This window comes from Nannospalax galili, unplaced genomic scaffold (genome assembly GCF_000622305.1).
Source record: "Nannospalax galili isolate Female #2095 unplaced genomic scaffold, S.galili_v1.0 scaffold127, whole genome shotgun sequence".
Classification (NCBI taxonomy): Eukaryota; Metazoa; Chordata; class Mammalia; order Rodentia; family Spalacidae; genus Nannospalax; species Nannospalax galili.
Window position 1 is genome coordinate 5,138,555 of NW_008360326.1, and position 22,400 is coordinate 5,160,954.

Here is a 22,400-nt window from a genome sequence, read left to right on the forward strand (position 1 = left end):
TATAATCCAGACCCTTCATGATTATACAGACTTTCATTCAAGTCCCCATGAGACTGGTACTTTCCATAGCTACTATTAGAGGAAGTCCTGTTCAAAGTATAGAGGCAGGGAGGAGAGGTTCTGAAGACTGACTCCAAAGGATGTCTTGGAAGCAAACAGAGATGCTCTGATCTAATACTTCTTTTTAGAGATAAGAAAACTGAAGCCAGGAAGAAGCAAAGTATAAACCTGGGTTTGGTCCTGGGCCTCTCCCATCTTTCTCAGCCCTCACTCCTGAGTATGCTGACTTTGTTTCTCTAGTCTGACCCATCCCATTCATCTCCAGAACTGGTGCTATGGCTGAATATTTATGTCCATCCCACACCCAAGTCCACAGGATGAAACCTAATCTCCAGTGTAGTAGTATTAAGAGGTGGGGTCCTACTGGGTGTGGTGGTACATGCCTTTGATCCCAGCACTCAGGAGGCAGAGGCAGGTGGATGTTTATGAGATTGAGACATGATCTACATAGCGAGTTCTAGGCCAGCTGGGGCTAAAATAATAATAAAATAAAAAAGAGGTACAGTCCTTTAGGGAGTGATTATGTCATAAGAGTGGAGACCTCATGAATGAGATTCATGCACACCTCAGGGAGCCTGTTTGCCTTTTTTATCTTGTGAAGGCACATGGAAAGGGTGCCATGTATGAGCCAGGAGTGCGTGCACTCACTAGACACTTGAATCTTGGACTTCCTAACTTTAGAACTACAAGAAATAGATGTCTTTGGCTCTTTCTTTCTCTGTCTCTGTCCCTTTCTGTTCCCTGTTTCTGTAAATGTTTGTATAAAATACACAATTATTTGGAAGCCAGAGGTCAGAGGTCAACTTCAGGTATCATCCTCAATCACTCTCCATTTTGAGACAGGGTCTCATTAAACCTGGAGCTCACAGATTGGCTAGACTGGCTGGCCAGAGAGCCCCAGAGAGCTTCCTGTCTCTGTCTCCCAACACTGGGATTATAGGTACATGCCACTACATCTGGCTTTTTGTGTGGGTGGTACAGATTTCAACTCAGGGTTGCATAACAAGCACTTTGATGATTAAGCCATCTCCTCAGTCCCCAGATTTCTGTTTTTTCATCTATGATAGCTTATTATAGCAGCCAGAATGGACTAAGACAACTGGTGTCCACTGTCTCCTGACAAGCTTTCTTGGTAGAGCCTGTTAAAACTAGCCAAATCCAAAGTCTTCAGTGTATACCCTCCTCCTTGCTTCAGTTTATCACCTTCCCACAAAGAACACACTGCATGTTTTCTATAGTTCAAGGCAGCTTCTCTGTCAAGACCCTGACTGAAACTGCTGGGAAGCCATAGGGATGAGGGTGGTATAGGGAAGGGAACAGAACTGGGGGTTTGGAGATCCTCTTCCCAGACCCAGGAAGCCTGTTACTTCACCTTTAGGCTAAGTGGATCAAGACCCTTAATCACAAACAATGGCTGGAGACTTCCCAGCTATGAAAGGTTTGGGAAAATAGTATGATTCCTCTTGGAGATTTCCATTATACTTTTTTTTAAAGGCAGGGTCCCACTACATAGCCCTGGCTGGCCTGGAACTCACTATATAGACCAGGATAGCCTCAACTCAGAGATTCTCCTGCCTCTGCCTCCCACATACTGGGGTTAAAAGTGTGTGGCACCACATCTGCTCAGTGTACATTTTAAAAGCAAAAGTATATTCTCTTTCACCAGCTAAGAAAAAGTCAAGGGTTGGGAGATAGCTCAGTCGGTAAAGCGATGGCATCACAAGCATGAAAACCTGAGTTTAATCCCCACCACGCACATAAGAAAAGCTGAGCATAGTGGTGCATAGTTAAAATCGTGGCATTGGGGAAGGAGAGACAGCTAATTTAGCCTAATCAGCAAGCTCCAGGTTCAGTGAGCTTGATCCTGTCTCAAAACAAAAATAATAATAAGGTGGAAAATGATAAAGAAAACTGTCGAGCTATGGCCTCACATGTGCATACACATGTTCACACACATGTACATGAACACATACACACACATACACATAAGTAAAAAGAAAGAAAAGTATAGAGAGCTGTCCTTCTAGGAGCAGTGATTTTTAAACTGTGGCTGAAAATTATCAGCAAGCAGGTCTAAATGAGCTAAATCAATCCTATCTAGCATTTAAAAAATGGGATCAAATAAAATCATCCGTGTACTTTGTACATAGGAGCCCAAGTACAGATTTGCATTACTCTGTTCTAGTTGCACATAAACACTGAGGCATAAGTACATGTGATATAAAATATATTAGTGATCAGTGTAGTTCATCGTCAAAGAATTGGAAGAGCCTTGTGTTAAAAGGGGAAAAGCCCACTTTTGCATGGGAATGGAGCCTGGCTGAAGGGCTTAGTACAGGAAACCTCTGGCTTTGGGTCTCTACACTTGTCCAGTGTGGGACAGTGTGCATCATTCTATAAAGATTGTCACAGATATGCAGAGATCAACACTTAGACCTCTTGGTAATCAGGATCACACAGACCACTGACCTGACGTGGGGGCAGTGTGTCGCCAATAGGGACAGGGATGAACTGGTGGGTGGTGGAAGTAAAGTGCACATACTTCTGCTCCAGCCTCACTGTCACACCTATGAAATGCAGCTGAAAATAAAGAGCCCATGGATGGCACCCTGCCCAGGAAGAACTGGCACAGCCAGCACAGATCCGGGCCCCAGATTCCCAGGGGGCACCACTCCCTGCTCCTCTCTTGGCTGTCCACAGAGCCTCCTCCTCCAGCTAGTCCCCAGCAAGACCAGGGTGTTGAGGTTTTACCAGGATCTCCCGACCATGGGACACCTTGAAGAGCACAGGGAGACGATCAGTGCCAATAAACAGATGGCTGGAAGGAGAAGACATATTTACAGTGAATTCCAGAGTCTGGTTCGAGTGGGAGAACAAGTGGGCATAGCATGCCTGTGCCTTTAAAACCTAGCCAGGCTCCTCTGAGTTGGGATGAGGCAGGAATGACACAGACTTCCCCTACAGGGGATGGTCTCCCCAGGGGATCACCTGAGGTACCCTGGAACCCTACAGAGAAAGGTCGGAGCTAGGGATCTCCTGGATGGGAAGGGCAGCATAGGGGGTGGAAAAGCACCTGTATTTTAACTCTATCATCTGCTCCTGCCCAGGGTTCAGGCTGCCAGTCTTGGGACTGATGGAGAAGATGCAGTTGTCCTCTGCTCGCATTTGGTGAAGCTCAGTGCAATTAAGCTCTGCTTGCTCTACCAACAGCTCCAGGTCGAGCTGCTGGTCACTCGGAAAGAGGAAGGCCCTGGAGAGGGTTGTGAGCAAGAAGAGTGAAACCATGCAAAGCACAGGTCAGTCAGACAGAGAGGGAGTTCTGAGCCCCACGCACAGACAGAGGCCTTAGCCATGCCTCCTGCACATCACACCCCCATGTTGTAAGTTGACCCATGTCCACTGAGTAAATGTGGCTGGGTGGGTTCTCCTTTTATAATGGTCCCTAAACCTAGGACTAGCCAGGCATGCTGACTCACACCTGCTCTTGGGTTACTGAGGCAGGAGGATTGCTGCAAGTCAAGGCCAGCCCAGGCTACACGGAGTTCCAAGCTAGCCTGGGTTAGCGAGTCTAAAAACAAACAGCTTTTTCCCTTGCTGGGTGTCTGAAGACAAGACAAGATGGGTCACCAGAAGCTCTACTGGAGTCACCTGAGAAAATTCAGTGTGCTCACTCTCAAAATGACTGCTCAAACCAATATAGTCTGATTTGATCTGGAAATATGGACTAAATATGTGCTAGCAGTGTTTCTTTCAGTATGTGAAGGACGTAGGCTTCATTATGATGTATTAAGTGACCTTTCTTGACTGGATTATGGAAGACCATCTACCCAATGAAAGAGATCATGCTAGTCTTTATACATAAATAAAAACCTTTTAAGTCCTTCAAAAACCAAACAAACAAACGAAAAACCAAGAAAACAAAAAACAACTAAGGACAGAAGTAGAGCCAGAGTGAAGAAAGGAGAAATGAAGATTGGGGCTCCCATTTGGGACACTAGGGGTCAAGGGTGTCGCTTGTATATGTGAGTCACTCAGAACTGGCCACTGCCTCTCTTCCATAAGCTCTTAGGAAGAGGCCATTTGAGGCTCCTAGAAATATTGACAGCACCACCTCAGGACCCCTGAGAGGGAAAGTGTTGAGGCTAATTTGAGCACAGAGTAGAGAACAGGTGCCTGGTGGCTGGTGCTCCTGATGCAAGAGAGTATGTCGAGTTAATCCTGCATTGCCTCACATTGCAGGAAAGTAGATATCTCACTTCAACTAGCTAGCAAAACTAGTCACAAAGATTCCCAAGGTTACAGTTTCATAGGACTTGCACTCAGAGAGATGGTGGAGAATGGGCTTCAGCAGCAAACTGGGCCAGGGATTGAGCAGGAAGCATCCAGGAAAGGAAGGCCAACAGCTGAAGTGCAGCTGACACAGTGGACAGATGTCAAAGAAACTCATCCGAAACTCACAAGGAGTCAAGCCCAGCTCTTCTCACATGGGAAATGGTAAAAAGAGATCCAGCTCTGAGCAGTTTAGAAAGAATAGACCCTCAAACAAAGGCAGGAGAGACAGAACTGCTGCTGCCTTTTGGAAAGAATTTTGGCAACATCTATTAAAACATGTACACGTCCTTTGATCTAGCTGTCCCATTTTTCAGAAATTAACCTATATGATTAAAGTCATGAAGGTATTAACACACACAGACACATACAGCAAACATTTTTTGGTTATGAGCCTGAGCTTCTAACAGCTGAGCCATCTCTCCAGCCCAAACTAAACATTTAAGAAATCTCTCTGTGTGTGTGTGTGTGTGTGTGTGTGTGTGTGTGCTCATTTATGTGCCTTACAGCAAGCATTTTTTGGTTATGAGCCTGAGCTTCTCTCCAGCCCAAACTAAACATTTAAGAAATCTGTGTGTGTGTGTGTGTGTGTGTGTGTGTGTGTGCTCATTTATGTGCCTCAGTGTGCATATGGCAGTCAGAGGACAACTTTGGGTGTCAGCCCTCACATTACACCTTCTTTGAGACAGAGTCTTGCTTATCACTGGAGAGCCAGGCTAGCTGGCCCATAAGCTTCAGAGATTATCCATTCTGTACCTCCCATCTTGCCATAGGTGTGCTGGAAATACAGACATGATGTGCTATCATGTCATTTTATATGGGTTCTGGGGATCTGAACTCAGGTCCTCAGACTTGTGCAGTGAGCACTTTATCCAATGAGCCATCTTAGCCCCACATATTTTTTAAGTGTAATTTTGTATATAGTGGCAAAAACCCCAACAACAACTTGTAAACAAATCTTCTAATAAAGGAGTTGCTTAATAACTTAAGTTCCCCTATATTATGGATCATGCAAGTGATAAAAAGAATGTGCTAGATCTCTGTGTACTGGACTACATGTGCATTTCTCTTTTGCAGCACATATTGTGGAGGGATTACTGTTGATAGGATGCTGACCGAACTTATTTTCCAGAGGGTAATATGTATAGTATCATGTCATCACTATACAAAAACAAAACAAAACAAAGCCAGAGAGGAAAGAATCACTCTGTAGCTCACCCAAGTGTCTGTGTGTGTTACAAATGCTGAGGGCAGAGTACACTCCCAAACTCTGGCCACCCCAGTAGTAGACTTGTACCAGGGATTTGGATTCTTTCTTTTCTCCTGTCACCTATATGGGTTGGCTTGATGCAGGTGAGTGAACTGCTGTCATTTTATTTGGGAGATGTTGATGGGTGTAGAGTTGGAACCCTTGATATTTCAGGATCCTCCAAGGAGTTTCCACCTCTACTTAATACATACTTCCTCAACTGGTCTCCTGACTAAATGATTCCTGTGTCCTTCCCCTGACCCGCTCTAATGTGGGCGGCTTTCTTCCTCAGTCTACAACAGTAACAGCCTCCTAACCCATCCTACCCTGGAGATCAGAGTGACATGTCATAGAAAGTTGATCAGGCCTTCGCCCCTGTCTACAGCCCACATCTGGGCAATCCCTCAGCAAGAAGTCCAAACTCTCTGGAGGATTCTAGTCCTTTTATGCCCTGGCTTCTGTCTAGGTCTCCAGTTGCAACAAGGTTTTCTCTCCTTTTAGTAAGCCCTCCTCCCTCTCCTCCCTTTCCTCCTCCTCCTCTTCCTCCTCTTCCTCCTCCTCCTCCTCCTCCTCCTCCTCCTCTTCCTTCACATCCTCTTTTTCCTCTTCCTCCTTACCATACTGGGGATTGTATATGCTAGGCAAGCATTCTACCATTGACCAGACGCTTAGCCCTCCAGAAAGTCTTTCTGATCTCTCCACCACCACCCTACCAATGAGAGACAATGACCCTCAGTGCTATGCATTCCTCCTTCACAGAGCACTACACTGTCCCAGAAGGCTGCTCTGCCCTGGGCTTCTGTTGTAGCTGGAGGGCAGGAACTGGACTGGTCTACATTGCTATTCGGAGGTTCAATCTGAAGCCTGTTCCTGGGAGGCACCCAGAACAGGTTTAGCCAATGAGATAAAAAGTGCATGACTGAAAAAAATCACATTTTTTAAAAATTTACATTCATTTTAAACTTTTTAAAAATTTTTATTATTTTATTTTATGTGTATGCGTGTATTGTCTGCATGTAGCTAAGTGCACCCATAAAAAATTTACATTCATTTTAAACTTTTTAAAAAATTTTATTATTTTTATTTTATGTGTATGCGTGTATTGTCTGCATGTAGCTAAGTGCACCCATGTTGTGCAATGCCTGCAGCAGTCAGAAGAGGCTGTCGGATCCCCTGGGACTGGAGTTACGGACAGTTGTTGGCTGCCATGTGGGTGCTGGGATTCAAACCTGGGTCTTCTGCAAGAACAACCAGTGCTCTTAACAGTTGTGCCATCCCTCCAGCCCCACAAATGACATTTACTAAGTAGCATTTTTGACATCTGTAAGGGGCTATCCACTTAAAAGCAAGGCCCTATGTGTCTGCATCCTGGAGCCAATCAGAGCACAAATGGCAGGAGGAGGACTGAGGGAAAAGGCAGTATCCTGGCTCTCTAGTGCTCCTCCCCCATTCGGGGGTTTCCCTCCACCCTGCCTGCTGACACCTCCATGCAAGTTCACACACCCTTTGCCTAGCAGGAATAAAAGCCTCCATCTGTTCTTTATGAGCTCGGCAGAGACACAGCAGAGTTTACAAAAATAGCCTTCTAAGAAATTGAAAGGAACCACCTCCATGCAAGTCCACACAACCTTTGCCTAGCAGGAATAAAAGCCTCCATCTGTTCTTTATGAGCTCAGCAGAGACACAGCAGAGTTTACAAAAATAGCCTTCTAAGAAATTGAAAGGAAACACAACAAAAAAAGCACAGGAGAGTCAGGCTTCTGGAAGAAGCATGGCCAGGTTTTCTGTACTTTAAAATGATCTCCTGCTGGCAGGATCCAGTCCTGTGGGCTCTCTGCCTGGGTCCCTCCCACCCTGGTTTCCAACAGCCTGGACCCTCTCCACAGAGAGTGTGAGCTAGGCTGCTCCTACAGGAACACATGCTGCTCATGGTCACCCAAACTTGCCAGGACACAGGCCAATGTCCTGAGCTCTACAAGGTCTGGCTTCTGTCCTGCTTAGGGGCCCAGACAGTAGTAGACTTGGAGCTCAAGGCAGGCCCTGGATTTCCGCAACCAAGCCAACAGCTCTGCCAAGCTTCCTCAGCTACTCAGAGGCCTACCTTTACAAGACAGTTGCCACCTAATCAGCTTCTCCATCTCACTCCACCATGCAAGTGTGGGACAGCCAGAGAGTACAGGTGTCCACTGTATGCCTGTCAGTGCAGCACCCTTCCTTCGCACCATACACCTGAGATGTCCTCTACTTAAGCCAGCAGGTTCTGACCACAGATGCCCTGGCCTGCATCTTTTCACTCACCCCTCTACCACAACTACCATATCGAGGCTGGGCCCTGACATGTCCAGGCTGGGCCTTGACTCTCACCAAGTAGGGACCCTTCTTTTATACCTCTTGTTAGTCAACCAAAGCTGAAAGCATATAAAAGGATGTTTCCTAGGAAATTCAGGCACAGAGACAAGAAGAAGAACAAACTTGGCATGCAAACAGGAGGCTTGCTGGACATGAATTCTGGGCCTCAATGGGAGGACAGAGGGGCACAGGAATGGCCAGGCTTGGCAGGCTCAGGTCTCCACCTCACTTGTGAGGTGAGCATGCTCTGTAATCTCCACTCACTTTTCGGGCAGCTGGGTAACTTTGTTCAGCAATGCCCCCTAGTGGTGGATCCCTCTGTGGCAGCAGATCCCTGTCTCCCCATGATGATCTTGCCTTGCCTCCTTTTGGCCCCAGTCCCCGAACTGGGATCTGTCAGGCAGCCCAGTACCTAGATACTCTTGATGTGTAGAAGCAACTCAAAGCCTTCTTCCTGACTAACTGGTGTCAGCTGGTCTGACTGTGTCCTCTAAAAATTGTGTGGCTTTAGCTGAGTCTTTAGTCCAAGTGACCCTCAGGCCCTGTCTGGAATAAATCTGGAGAGTTCTTTCTCACAGGACCACTGTAAGCTAGGATTGAAGGCTGGTAGAACACAGTGTCTGGAATGTAACATTCATTCCCTTACTGTAACAGCCATGCCCAGTTTTCCATACGTTCCTAGGACCTATTGACAAGTTGTAGCCAGTGACATTTCCCGAGTGCTATGGGTGACCTCAGTTTCCTCTGGATCCTTTTACCCTGTCAGTGAGAGACATGCCTCATGGACCTCAGGTAGCCAGGTTTCCCATGAAGACCCAAGGAATGGTTCTTCTCTATCTTTGGCCTATAGGGTCTATAGACCCTTGCAGTAGCCCCGTTCTGCCCAGCCATACCAGTCCAAGGGCACCAATCCATTGTTCTTCATGACCAGGAGTACCACTGAGGGTGGGGCCTTGAGTGGTGCCGCCCCAAAATTGAAGTCCAGCTTCAAAGGAGTGAAGACAGGGGGCACGTGGCCCATGCTGTATGAAATGGAGAAAACAGGCTTAGAGCGGGTGGTGGGGACATGGCAGTGCTCCTTGGGTGTCCATTCCCGGGTACAAAATGGAAAATCTGAAACTTCGGAGCAATGAGGTAGCCCTTTACCCCTCAAGTCAATCCTTGCCTTCACAGGTCCTTCCAGGAATAAGTAAGAATTTGGGGGACCCCTCAGGCACAGCTACTTGGCCAGGGCCTGGTGCTGGAGTGTTAGCAGATAGCACTGTGAACATTTCCAGGAAGCCCTGCCTAACCATCCAGTCTGGCTCACCTGTGCCGAGTAGGCACCTTGTAGGTAAGCTCCCGGGGGGTGGGGTCACGTGACAAGTAACTGTTGAGTGTGTCCAGGGAGAAGAGATGCCATAGGTGCTTCCGAGTGATGCCCTCAGCGCTGCCCATGGAGTACACATCCAGGATGGAGAGTAAGGGGTAAACAGCCACCAGGGAGACATGGCACAGCTCCTGCTTCTCACCAACCTGGTTCTCTGGGGGTGTAGGTGTGGGAGAGAGAAGAGGACTCACCTCTCTGCTCCTTTGAGAGTGGGAATAGAGCTCTAATGAGCAGCAGTGATTGTTCTTCAGGCTTGGGGACATTCCCAGTGGCAGCCAACACTTGTCTGTGACTTTCTATGTGTCAGTGACTGTTCTAAGTGCCTTACACATATCCTGGCATTTAATGTATGCCAGTATTTTTCAAATTCATTTTCTTTTTTTTAACTATTTGTGTGTGTGTGTGTGTGTGTGTGTGTGTATGAGTGTATTGCCTGCATGTATGTAAGTGTACCCATGTCATGCAATGCCTGTAGAGGCCAGAAGAGGGCATCAGATTCCTCTGGAACAGGAATTACCAACAGTTGTTAGCCACCATGTGGATGTGGGAATCAAGCCCAGGTCCTCTGGAAAAACAGCAACTGTTCTTAACCACTGAACTCTCTCTTCAGTCCTTCAAATTCATTTTCAATCAAAACTATATTGAAGCATAATTTATAGACTATAAAAACTACTCTTTTAACACATCCAATCCAGTGGGTTTTGTTTATTTGCAAAGTTATGCAACCATTAATTTTAGAATGTTTCCATTGCCTCCCAAAGAAATTGAATACCAATTAGTCTTTTCTCCCAGTCTACTCCTCATCCATCCCCTGGCAATCATGAATCTACTCTCCATCTGTATATACAGACTATTCTGAATGTTTCAAATACATGGAATTATTCCATGTGTGGCTTTTTCTGACTGGCTTCTTTCACTTACTGCCATGTTTTCAAAGCTCATCTATGAGGTGGTCTATGTTATTACTCCATTCTTTTTTGTGGCCTGTATGTCATGATCATTCCCCTTTTATTGATAGGAAAACTGAGGCATACTTAGATGAGGCAGCTGGCTAAGAGCACAAGCTAATAAGTGGCAAGGAATCAGGATCCAACACCACTGAGTGCTCATTCTTCTGGTACCTGTTCCAGGAACTTCCAGCTGCTGCAGGGTAAACTAGTAACAACTCCATCACATGGAGCAAAGAGCTGAGGCCCAACTGATGATTTGCCTGTGATCCCAACAGAAAGCAGCGCATTTCCTAACTCTTCAGATTGCATCTCCACAGCTCAGGGACATGTGTATGGATACCACATAGACAGGTGCAGCATATGTACCAGACCCCAAAGGCACAGTCCAGTCTTCCCCCAATTCACTGTGCCAGCTGTCTTGAACTTTGGCATGCTTCTTGTTCTGTCTTTCACAGCTCCCCACTTCTTTTCTCCCCTCCCTGGCCCTGACTGCTGGGGACCCAGGTACCTCGGTGGGACAGGAGAGAGTAGCTGAGGGTCCAGGAATAATGGGATCGGTGCTTGGGACAGGCAGTCAGGCAGATGGTGTCCTGGGAGTGAGGAGGCATGGTCCCCTCTGAGCGGTCCAGTTGTAGAGCTGCTTGGGGGTGGTGCAGGTGAGATCAGTGGGCAGTAGGTAATGGGTAGAGGTGGCCTGGCCTCTCCTACTCTTCACAGATCCCCTCCCCTAGGCCACCACAACACTGCCTGAGAACAGGCCTAAGTTGGAAAAGAGAAAACAGAGCTGGGACAGAAAGGACCACATTTCTAGATGTCATTGACACACCTGCCACACAGCTAGAAAGTTGGAGTACGGGGTTTTCAACTCTGCCCTGCCTGACCTACTCTATGGTATAGTTTATCTGTCTTCAGAAGTATCCCCCAAAACACAAACACACAAACACACACACACACACACACACACACACACACACACACAGACTTTGGTCCCAGACCCAGCCCAGGCCCCAATACCAGAGGGGTCATTGTTGAAGTCCTTGGGCCTGTGTTGCTCCAGGACCAGGCGGTAATAGAGGGTGCAGTTGCCATTGTTCAGAAGCACCAAAGATCTGACCTCCTGGCTATTCACCAGCACGTTTCCAAAGTCCAACTCCTTTTGCTTTGCCTGAGATCACAGTCAGCTAGGTGCTGGGGGCTCTCCCAACCCTCAGCCCTCAGAGCATCCCCCAAGGAAAGGCAGAGCTAGGATTGTGGGCAAGGAGAATTGTACCCTGTCCCCTGCCCTCTTATGGTTGCCCCCTTATCCTGGGTCTGTCCCCAACAAGGGCTTCCACTCACTGAGAGGCAGCTGGTGATGCCCATGCCCACCAGCCGAATCATGTAGTGCATGGTGGCTCTGGAACTGGTTTTGGGGGGCAGCTTGGCTTCCCAGACCCACATCCCCACTCGGAACAGGTACTTGGTCTCCTCCAAAGGGCTGAAGATCCACGTCAGTGTCTGGGGTCATAGAGATGATTCCTGCATGGGGGTGTCTAGGAGCCCCCCTCTTGGGACTCTGGCTGATAGAGGCCTCATTGCAGAGCGTAAAGCTTTGGTAAACACTTTTAATCTGCCTTTTTTGAAAAAAGTGCTGGGCACTTTTATACACATCATATTAGCTCATCTCCCAAAGCCCCTCAGTCCTATACCTCCTTGACAGATCAGTAGTGTTATTTTCTAGACTTGTTTTGTGATGAGAAATGGGAGCCTTGGCGAAGTGAGGTAACTGAACCAGGGTCAGAAAGCTGATAATGGGAGCTGGGGCAGAACCTCAAACAAATTCCTGCTCCTGTGTGATCTCTACACTCCCATTTCCCCATCCTTGAGGTTTTATAGATGTTGTGTGTTAGTAGATCTTGCTGAGTCTGACTTCCCTAAGATTAAGGACAAAGTTTGTTGTTTTAGGTGCCAGCTTGTGTCCCCCTTTTGTACTGAGCTGGAAACTCTGGGTGTCTCCTTCCATACCACTCACTGAGAGCCACCTGTATGGCCCACATCCAGCTGATTCAAACTGCCTGCCAGGAATTTTGCAACCAGAATAGTATGAATGATGGAGTGTGGACATGTCCTGGGTCCTAGCATCCCAAGTGCTGTGTAAGTCCCAACTCTACACTTCTTAACCTTGATCTTAATAGAAAACTCTTCCCCAGTAAGTCTCAGTTTCCTGTAAGATGGAGAAAAGGAAAGAAATACAAACGCCTATTCACAGGCAGGGAGAAGTGACTATGGATTCAATTGGTGGGTGTATGTTGCAATCCATGAGAGCCACAGTAAGAGATGGCAAAGGTAAGGTGACAAGTACCCTCTTCTCTACCCTTGGCAATGGGACCAGGCACTCACAAGGTTCTCGTTAGGATGGATGATCCCCCTGGAGGGCTGGACTGCCAACATCTTTCGGTGGTGCTGGGAGACCCTCCACTCAAATTCCAGGGGCAGCCGTGAGGGGTTGTGGAAGGTGAAGGCACTGGTGGAGGAGCAACCCACCCATGTGGGCTTGAAGAAGATGCTTTTGCAGGTGTCCACTTTCAGCTCCAGTGGTTCCTCTCGGCTCTGCATACTCACTTCCTGGGCCAGAGGAAGGAAGGAGGACAGTATCATGACCTCTTGGCTTCCCCTACATGTCTAAGTGATCACAGCTGTGCAGATTTCCACCCTTGCCAGTCTGGGTATAGCAGCTTCCGTCGAAGGCAGATTGAAAAGAACTCAGAGCTAGGTGCAGTAGTGCATACCTAAAATCCCAACACAGAATAGCTGAGGCAGGAGGATTACCATGAATTCAAAGCCATCCTGTTATATAATAAGTTTAAGGCCATCCTGGACTACATAATGAGATACTGCCTTAAAAATAAAACAAATGGCAAACCCTCATGAACGGAGAGGTTACATATGTTTCCTGGGATGAGTTGTGGGTCTACCATCCAGCCCTGCTCCTCAGCTGGCTGCAAATGCCTCTACAACCTGTAGGTATGGGTCTTGGATCTCTGTAGCTTTTTTCTTGGTCCAAACTCCATGAGGTAGACAGGGCACCGAGAAGTGGCAGAGCTGTCACTGATGGAGCCAAGAGCTATCTCCCTACAATGGTACTTACTAAAGGAATGCCTGCCCCCCAGGTACTTTAGCAGGACAATCCCAGAATGTGGTTTTGAAAAAAATAAATCCCTGATTAATCCCACCCTTAGGAACCCCTATCTCTCGTTCTGCCTCCCACCTTGAGATACTGGGGGTAAAAGTTGAACTGAAGGTAGAAAATGTGCTGCTTCCATGAGGTGCCCTTGGGGTTGGTGCTGATGAGGAAGACCTGGTGGGCCCCAGGGGCAACGAGGCCAGAGGTGGGTCGTAGGGTGACATCCGAGCTGCTGTTGGGAACCAGGTTGAAGGTCAAAAGCATGGGGCCTTTGTTGTCTAGAAGTAGGCTTCGGTAGGAGGGCTCTCCAGAGGGCACTGCAGGAAACAGCTGGGGGTGGGAAAGAGTAAGAGAGAAGGGAACCCCTGCTCAGATCTCCATCCTTAGATATACATTCAGGGCTTGGGTGATTCTGTCTTTAAGAAGACCCAAGATGCTTGCACACAGCCCACCCAGCACTCTAGGAATTAAAGGAGGCCATAGAATACTTCTGTCCTCCAAGACCTCCAGACACAAGAATGTGGTAGCCACAGATCCTGGGGAAAGTCACACCTCAAAGGATTGTCCTCAGGTTTAGAGGAGCAGTTTCTCTGTAGAGTGCTCTTTGGAGAAATACTTTCAGTCATCCTGATTCAGAAGATTGGGGATTGGTAGCTCTTTCTAGATGGTTTTCACTCAGGTGGCAGAGGGAAGCCAGCCCCAACAGTCCCAGTTACTAAACACATCTTGGGCATCTCAGATGTGGCCAGCACTAAGCTAAGAGCTAAGCAGGCTACACAAGGCCCATAATCCTTGGCCCAAGTTCCCTTCCAGCTGGGTCAACATATACGTGTGTATCACTGTGGGAGCAGCATGGGCTGTAGCTGGACTACAGAAAGGTCACAAGTCACTGGGAGGAGCTGACAAGGGGCCAGGAGCATCAATGAGGAACACTCTGACAGTCAGGAAGAGCTTTATGAACGGGCTTCCCTGAGATGGATATCAGGGTGGCACAGGCTACAGATTGGAGAACAGAAATGCAATTGGAAAGAGGAAAAGGGTGGTCTGAAACCATCCTTTCAGAGTGGTACCCTGAATAAGACTAGGGAATAAAATGACCATGGCATTGGAAGCTGGGAAAAGACAGCAGAATGGGCAGCTGGTATCCTGGTCCTAGGCCATGCACTTCTCAGCCCTATGTCATCCTGCCTCTCAGGTCAGACAAGTCTTCCAAGGACCTGAGGGAAAGGTCTGGGAATTCTTACTTCTAGAAGCATGCTCCTGAAGGACAAGGCTCATGATTCGGATTGTTCTATTTCCTCCTAGGGTCTAGTTTGGAACTTGGGACCAAACAGGTGCTCAATGAGCAGGATACTGACAAATGAAGGCGCTGAAGAGTAGGAAGGTAGTCCAGGTGAAGCAGGGAAGGGCTGGCGTCCAACACCTAGACTGTTCTTGCCCCAGGATCACAGTCCAGGAGCAAGACCCCAAGGTGGCCACTAGAAAGGGAAAGAGGGATGTGAAGGCTGGGGTCCCTCATCCTGCTCCCACTGTTGTTGAAGCCAGGCTCACCTTGGGTGCATCCAGGGAATACTGGGGGATGTGATGCTCTAAGGCAGCATGATAGCTGTGACCTTGAGCCCGCACCTTCAGACACCAGGATGGGGACACAGTGCAGTCTTCTTCGATATTGCTGTAGTTCTGCAAGACCTGCAGGGGGCCAGCCCACAGAGAAACTGAGTCCAGGGCCTGACCCTAGAAGGCAGCCACCTTGTCCCTCCCAGTGCTGTAGGCATCCTACATTGAGCATAAAAAGGAGGGACTAGGGGAGACTGCAGAGACAGCCATGCACACTGTCTCCTGCTGGAGGCTCTACTGGCACTCAGCACCTTCTTTCTAGTTCCCACAGTGGCCAGGAGGAGGGTGGGGTGGGATGTGAAAACAGCATTCATTCTGTTGGAAAGAGCCCAGAGAAGCCTGGCCAATGGAAATATAGCATGATCCACAGATGCTGACTGAAGAATGCAATTTTAAATGTTTCCAGTGGCCATGTTTAAAAAATATGTGAAATTAATTTCAATAACACTTTATTTTCCCCAATAGATAGAAAATCTACTCAGTTTACCTAATAATCATTGTAAAAACTATTAATAGGGGCTGGAGAGATGGCTCAGAGGTTAAGAGCACTGACTGCTCTTGCAGATGACCCGGGTTCAATTCCAGCACCCACATGGAAGCTAACAACCATCTGTAATTCCAGTCCCAGGGATCTGACACCCTCTTCTGACCTCCTTGGGTATTACATGATATAGGTGCACTTAAATACTTGCAGGGAATACACTCATACACAAAATAAAAGTAATAAAAACATTAAAAAAAACTATTAATGACAGGGGTGTAGGGCTATCCACTAGAGCATGGGCAACCTACTAATGGGCACACTCCCAAAGAGAAATGACTCCCTCTCCCAGCAGCCTTTAACTGTCAATAGCTCCTCAGCTAGGGGTGGGCCTTATGAGCTCTTCCCTAATCCTTGCTGGAATTTTAACTGACTTGATCTTATACTGGTCTTGTTCAAGTAATCACAGCTGCTGTGATGGCCACCATGCCTGGCTCCTGCTATTCTTTTTAAAAAAATATTTCATTATTTTTCTGGGCGTGATGGTGCATGCCTTTAGTCTCAACACTCGGAAGGCAGAGGCAGGTGGATCTCTGTGAGTTCAAGGCCAGCCTGGTCTACATAGTGAGTTCCAGGCCAGCAGGGAGACCCTGTCTCAAAAAGACAAAAAAAAAAGAATGGTTTATGCTTTATTCTTTCCTGTGGCCTTATGGATGGATTTTTTTTTCAGTCTGAAAAATTCCTTCAAGTATCTTCTTTAGACCTAGTTTATAGTTCATGAATTTTAAAAATTTATTTCTATCCTGGAAAGTTTTTTATTTTTCCTTCAATTATGATAGCCTTGCTGGGGATAGTAATCTGGGCTGGCAGTTGATATAATTCAGAACTTAAAATACATCATTCCAGGGACTGGAGAGATGGCTCAGCAGTTAAGAACACTGGTTGTTCTTGCAGAAGATCCAGGTTCAAATCCCAGCACCCACATGGCAGCTAACAGCTGTCCGTAACTCCATTTCCAGGGGATCTGACAGCCTCTTCTGTCCTCCACAGGCATTGCATGACATGGGTGCACTTACCTCCATGCAGGCAATACATGCATGTACATAAAATAAAAATAATAAATAAAATATTTTTTAAAACCACATCATTCCAACGCCTCTCAGCTTTTGAAGTTTTAGTTGACAAATCTGCTGTTACTCTGATGGTCTGTCTTTACAATGACTCGATGCTTTTCTCAAGCTGCTTTCAATACACTCTCTTCATTCTGTATAATTAGTGCTTTAATTATGACAAGGGGCAAAGCTTAATGGTTTTGTAGGAAAAATCTGTTTTTGTGTTTTGGAGACAGAGTAGCCCAGGCTTGCCTAGAATTCACAGTATAGTCAGGCTGGCTTCAAACTCATAACAGTCCTCCTGCCTCAGTCACTTGAGGCAGATATTATAGGCATGGGGCACCATTCCAGTTGGAAAATGATTTGTGTATGCAGGATCATGTGGGTGCACATGTGTATGAATATTTAAGCACATGTATTGGAGTTCATGTGGAAGCCAGAGATCAACCTCAGTTGTTGTTCCTTAGGAGCTGTCCACCTTTTAAAACTTTTTTATTTATTTGATGTGTATGAATGTTTTGCCTGCATGTTTCTAAGTGTACCACATCCATGTAATACCCATGGAGGCCAGAAGAGGGAATCGGATCCCCTGGAACTGAACTTACGTACTGTTGTTAGCCTCCATGTGGGTGCTAGGAACTGAATCTAGGTCCTCTGCAAGAGTGCTCTTATTGTGGACCATCTCTCCAGCTTCCACCTTATTTTTTTAAGACAGAGACTCTTATTGGCCTGGAGCTTGCAAATTAAGCTAGTCTGTCCAGCCAGAGAGCTCCACAAATCCATCTCTTTCAGCCTCCCGAGCACCAGGATTGCACACGAGCACCATGCCTTTTTAAATGTCTATATGTTTGAGTGTTTTGCCTATATGTATTAAGTGCACTTGTACAATGCCCACAGAAGCAGAAGAGGGTATCAGATTTCCTGGAACTGGAGTTAAGGACTAACTGTAGTTATCTGCCATGTGAGTGCTAGGAACTGAACCTGGGTCCCCTGGAAGAGCAGTCATTGCTCTTAACTGCTGAGCCATCTCTCTAGCCACTGCCTTTTAAATGTGGATTCTAGGGAATGAACTCAGGTCTTCGTGCTTGGACTGTAGGCACTTTACTGAATGGAACCATCTCCCTAGGCTCAGAAAAACTATTTCTAAACTGTAATTCTTTCAATCAAGTGTAAGAGCAGAATAAAGACGTTTGCAAACAAACAAAAAAACTATTAATGAGATATTTTACATTTTTATAATAAGGCTTTGAAGTCTGAGTATACTTTATACTCACAGCACATCTCTACTTGGACCTGCTACATTTCAAGTGCTCACTGGCCAAGTGTGGCTGGCTGGTACCTGCCTTAGGGAACAGCACAGGTCTAGAGCTTGTAATCTAAATTTTGATATGCTCAGGATTGACCAACTGGAAGTCTGCAGGTTTATTCCTACATGCCTCCACATGCCCCAACTAACATATGAGAATGGGGGCCATTGAAGACTTCTTTGAGAGCTGGGGATGTAGCTCAGTTGGTAGAGTGCTTGCCTAGCATACACAAACCCTGGGTTTAATCATGGCATCACATACACTGAACATGGTGGTGTACATCTGCAATTGGAGTATTCAAGAAGTGGGGGCAGGAGGATCAGAAGTTCAAGTCAGGTCATGAGCCTGGGAGGATGAAACCAGTAGAGGGCACTGTCCAGTCAAGGGAAAAGTAGAAGCCTGGCATAGAGATGGACCCTGTAGCTTCATCATCCTTGTGTCCTTACCCTGACTTTCAGCCTCTGGGTAAGGAGCTAGTTTCCCCTTCTCTGGTCTGCATGCACATACCTTGTAAACAGCAAAAGCTTCAAGCTCCACTGCATAGAGGCAGTTGGGGGAACACGGCTGGAAGTGCAGACGCATGGCTGTGGACTTGAGTGGGGGCACATCACTGGTGTCTGGGGTCACCCAGAAGGGGCAGTCAGACCTTCGAGTCCAGACCACTGTGATCTTGCCCTTCGTGTGGTTCCTCAGGCACAAGGGAACAGGGTTGGGGGGCTCCGGCCCAGGGCAGGCACCGAAGTCCACCACAAGAGGCTCTAGACTGACAGCCGGGGGAAAGATGGCCAAGTCGCTGGTGCCATCAAAAAAGTACTCCATCATGGGGGGGATGTAGGGGTACTGTGGGGCTGGCATATCCTCCAAATCCTGCACAGGGAGAGACTAGGACAGAGTTCAATTGCTATTCCTCCTGCTATTGCCCTTTTCAGTCCCTTTCTTTTCAGAAAAGACTTCAACAGCTTCATCCAGGTCAACCCCAGCTACAGTGGTGCCCAGGGATCTGGAGACAGAGGACTGCCCAACAACTGCTAGTAGGCGCAGGAACCTGAGGAAGACCATCTGATCTCATGGGGGCAAGAAGGCTCCACATACCTCAGTGGGCAGCATGAGAGCCCCGTTCTTATCCTGTTCCAGCTTCTTATCCTTCAACATGGCAGCCAGGATGTCAGGGGGGTAGAGTATCAGGCCCCGAGCCAGGTGTGTGCGGTACCAAGTGAGGTGCTGGGACCTCAGGATGGCTGGCTTGGTACTGTCTGAGTGGCAGGTCCCAATGAGGTCCAAAAACAGTGGGTCCTGTGACATTTATTCATGTAGGACAAGACACAGGGTAGGTGGTGAAGCAAGGAGATGCTGGGGGTTAGACTGAGCATACATAGGGGACAGAGGCTGAAAGGAGGCAGGTGGGGGAGCATCCTGAAAGCTTCCTTCTAGCTGAGGAGATAGCAGAAGTTCAGGGCAAGTTGGAGAAAAGCCCAGGCCTGGAGACATGATGATCATCTATTGTCTGCCCTTCCTCTCACTGTCCATGGCTCCTGGGCATTCTTTTGCCCATCAGTGCCAGTCAGGAGCCCACCAGACCAGCATTTTAAAAGCCTCACCCAGAGGTTGGGGTGCCAGAAACCAGGGCTGTCCTTCTGTCTCAAGGTTTCCCAGAGCTCATATTTGTGCCTATGTGGGACTTAGGGAAAATCCCCCTTCCCCAGGTGGGGGGAGTACATCCCTGAGCACAGTTGAGGAAGGATTCTAGGCTACATTGCAGCCCCAACTTTGTCATTGTGTCCAGGTACCACAGTTAAAACATCATGTGCCCAAGGAGTTGGGCTTGGGGCCTAGCTTTGAAGTCCTACCCTGCATATGCTATGTGGCATGATGCCCTAAGTTCCCTAGTCTCAGCCTACCAGCTGCAGTAGCTGCAGAAGCAGCAAAGCCTCTGGCCTGGCAGCACTCAGGGTAAGCTTAGCATACCCAATTGACTCAGTGAGCCTTCACGCACCCCTGGCCATGCTCTGCCTCTAAAAGCCAGAGCAGAGGCCCTGAAAGAGGCCTGCTTCAGAAATTACAGGAAAGAGGGGAGTGCTCATCAAGTTTTGTCTTCATCGATTAGTCTCATGGCCTCTCACCAGACAGAAGGACCTCTTACCTCTATCCTCCATTCCACATCACTCACCTGGTGATGGATGAGACAGGCTACTCGCCTGAAGCAGATGATGGGATGAGTGGGCTGGTAGGCACAGTGCAGGGTTATTCGGGCCTTGCCTGCCAGGGTTCCAAAGGCAGGCCTGATACTAAAGACACTCTCCTGGCAGTCAATATCAAACTGGAAGTGAGCCAAGCATTCTGACTTGTTCTCAATCCACAGGGTCTGTTCTGCATGCTCCCCGAGCTTGACCCAGCTGAAGTTGATGCAGCAGCGCTGCAGGGACACATCAGGACCTAGGCATAGGAGATGGGTCCCTCTGAGGGGGCTCTGACATTTGGCTGGGGCTGGGGTAACAGCCTCAGAGAATGTCTCAGAAGGGGTTCCACTGCTGGGATGGGGTGCTGCCTGGAGCCAGATGGCCAGGCCGGATAAGGTCCAGGGCTCCTACAGCCTGCAGGTAGCCACAGCACTTTCTCATAGGGCCACCAGGGGGCAGCAGATACCCAGGCTGAGGGGCCAGGAGGCAAGGTCACTCAGAAGCAGGCAGGTGGGGAGCTGGAGGGAATGATTCCCTCCTGGGCTGTTCATGTTCTGGGGAGTACAGTCTCCCGGGCTGGTCAATACCTCTACAGAAACCCACGACTTGGAGGAGAGTTTGGGAGGCACAACCAGAAGGCACAATGGAGAAGTAGTCCATGGTTCTGCTGTCCAAGGTCTTGGGGTGGAAGAACACCGACACGCATTTCTTCCCTCCTGGGGGAATGATGCCATGGCTCGTGGAGCATGAGAAGGCCTGGTCTTTGGTCAGCCTGTCTGGGGCCATTTCGATCTTGAAGGGAGCATTAACCTGTGAGGCCAGGTGGGAAGGTCACAGGTCTGAGCTGTCTGTACATCATAGGCCAGGGATCAGGAGCAACTGGCATCCAGTCTGGTCTCTCTTCCCTGTGTGAGGGTAAGGTAACACCACCTCCACCAGGAGGAAGGGGCCAAGCTGTGTCTCCATCTCAGGACTGTCCAGAGGGGAGCATCTTTTTCTTCCTCCAAAGATACTATCAGAACTACCCTAGGACACTCATGAGGGGGCTACAGGATATCTGAACCCAGATCCAGCAGAGAAGAGAGAGAGAGACACCTGTTGACAGCTATTGACACATGTGGGTATCAACAGACAGGAGCATGCAAGGCTTCGGGTCTTAGGGTGGACAGGAAGGAGGATGGGCTGTAAGGGAAGCCAGTCTTAGGGTCCCTGAATCCTGTCTCTCCCCTCCCACCTACCCCTTCCCAGGGTCATGCATACCGAAGATGGGTTATACAGCCTGATATGCCGCTCCAAGGTGCAGCCCACAGAGATAGAGCCAAAGTATAAAACCTTCTGGAAGCCGTCATCATCCTGGTCCTCTGGCCGCTTGTGTTTTATGCTTACCAGGAGCTGTGCACACTTACCTGTAGCAGAGATGGGAGATGTCTGGGAGGGGGCAGGACCTATCAAGGTCTCTGTAGCCCCAGCCGAATAGTCCCTAGAAGGCATGTGTCCCCAGCTTATGACTCGATGGTAAACAAAGCCTGGGGCAGGGAGGATGACAGAAACTGGTTGGGGGGGGCATGGGGACACACTGAGACCTGGAACCCAGGGAGGGCAGCAGATGGCTTGGGGAACAGATGGGAAGGTGAGCTTACCTGCAGCCTGCAACTGGATGATTCTTTTCTGCTTGCTGCCCTTCCCATAGCAGCACATGGCCTCAGCTTCATAGATGACAGCCATCAGAGGCTCAAAGGTCACTTTGATCTTACAGGCCAGGCCTGGCTCCAGTAACCCCGTGGTAGGAAGTATCTGGAATGGGTTTGGAACTTCCCAGGTGAAGAAGGTGGGCAGGTCCCTAAGGATGAGGGGGAAGTCAGGTTCTGAGGTTCTGGGCATCTCTCTCTGCTCCCCACTGGCATAAACTCATCTCCCCTGCTCTCTACAGCCCTCCTCTTGGGGCTTGTTCTTGCTACCCCGGAGTCTCAGCTTCCTTCCTCACCCCACGTTGTTCAGGCAGAACCATGTCTCCACTGTATCCCCAATGGCACACATGGGCAGCTGCAGGGATAGTGGGCAGATTAGTTTGTGGAAAGGCAAGGTTGCCCTCAGGGACACACGGAATATTCCCTCTTCTTTCTCAAACCATAGCTCATCCATGTATTCCTTCTGCAGGACAGGAAGAAAGGGGAGAGACAGTCATTGGCCAGCAGTACCCACATGATACTCAGGGACCACACAACCCACCTCTCCTA

General features: G+C 48.3%; 1 protein-coding gene across 2 annotated transcripts in view; it reads right to left on the bottom strand.

Moving 5' to 3' along the window:
- Cfap65 (cilia and flagella associated protein 65) overlaps positions 1–22,400 on the bottom strand; it is a 41,516-nt gene that overhangs the window by 7,235 nt on the left and 11,881 nt on the right. The window contains exons 4-21 of one of the 2 annotated variants that reach the window (XM_008825740.1): positions 22,148–22,314; positions 21,804–22,003; positions 21,424–21,569; positions 20,751–20,973; positions 20,154–20,419; positions 19,079–19,279; positions 18,494–18,853; positions 15,021–15,158; positions 13,554–13,799; positions 12,686–12,910; positions 11,645–11,803; positions 11,321–11,471; positions 10,815–10,943; positions 9,297–9,510; positions 8,881–9,009; positions 3,134–3,310; positions 2,812–2,878; positions 2,530–2,640 (exon numbers count right to left, since the gene is read on the bottom strand). In XM_008825740.1, coding sequence (XP_008823962.1) covers positions 2,530–2,640; positions 2,812–2,878; positions 3,134–3,310; positions 8,881–9,009; positions 9,297–9,510; positions 10,815–10,943; positions 11,321–11,471; positions 11,645–11,803; positions 12,686–12,910; positions 13,554–13,799; positions 15,021–15,158; positions 18,494–18,853; positions 19,079–19,279; positions 20,154–20,419; positions 20,751–20,973; positions 21,424–21,569; positions 21,804–22,003; positions 22,148–22,314 — 3,309 coding nt within the window. Of the gene's footprint in view, positions 1–2,529; positions 2,641–2,811; positions 2,879–3,133; positions 3,311–8,880; positions 9,010–9,296; positions 9,520–10,814; positions 10,944–11,320; positions 11,472–11,644; positions 11,804–12,685; positions 12,911–13,553; positions 13,800–15,020; positions 15,159–18,493; positions 18,869–19,078; positions 19,280–20,153; positions 20,420–20,750; positions 20,974–21,423; positions 21,570–21,803; positions 22,004–22,147; positions 22,315–22,400 lie in introns of both variants that reach the window. The other variant, XM_008825739.1, reaches the window with a different exon arrangement.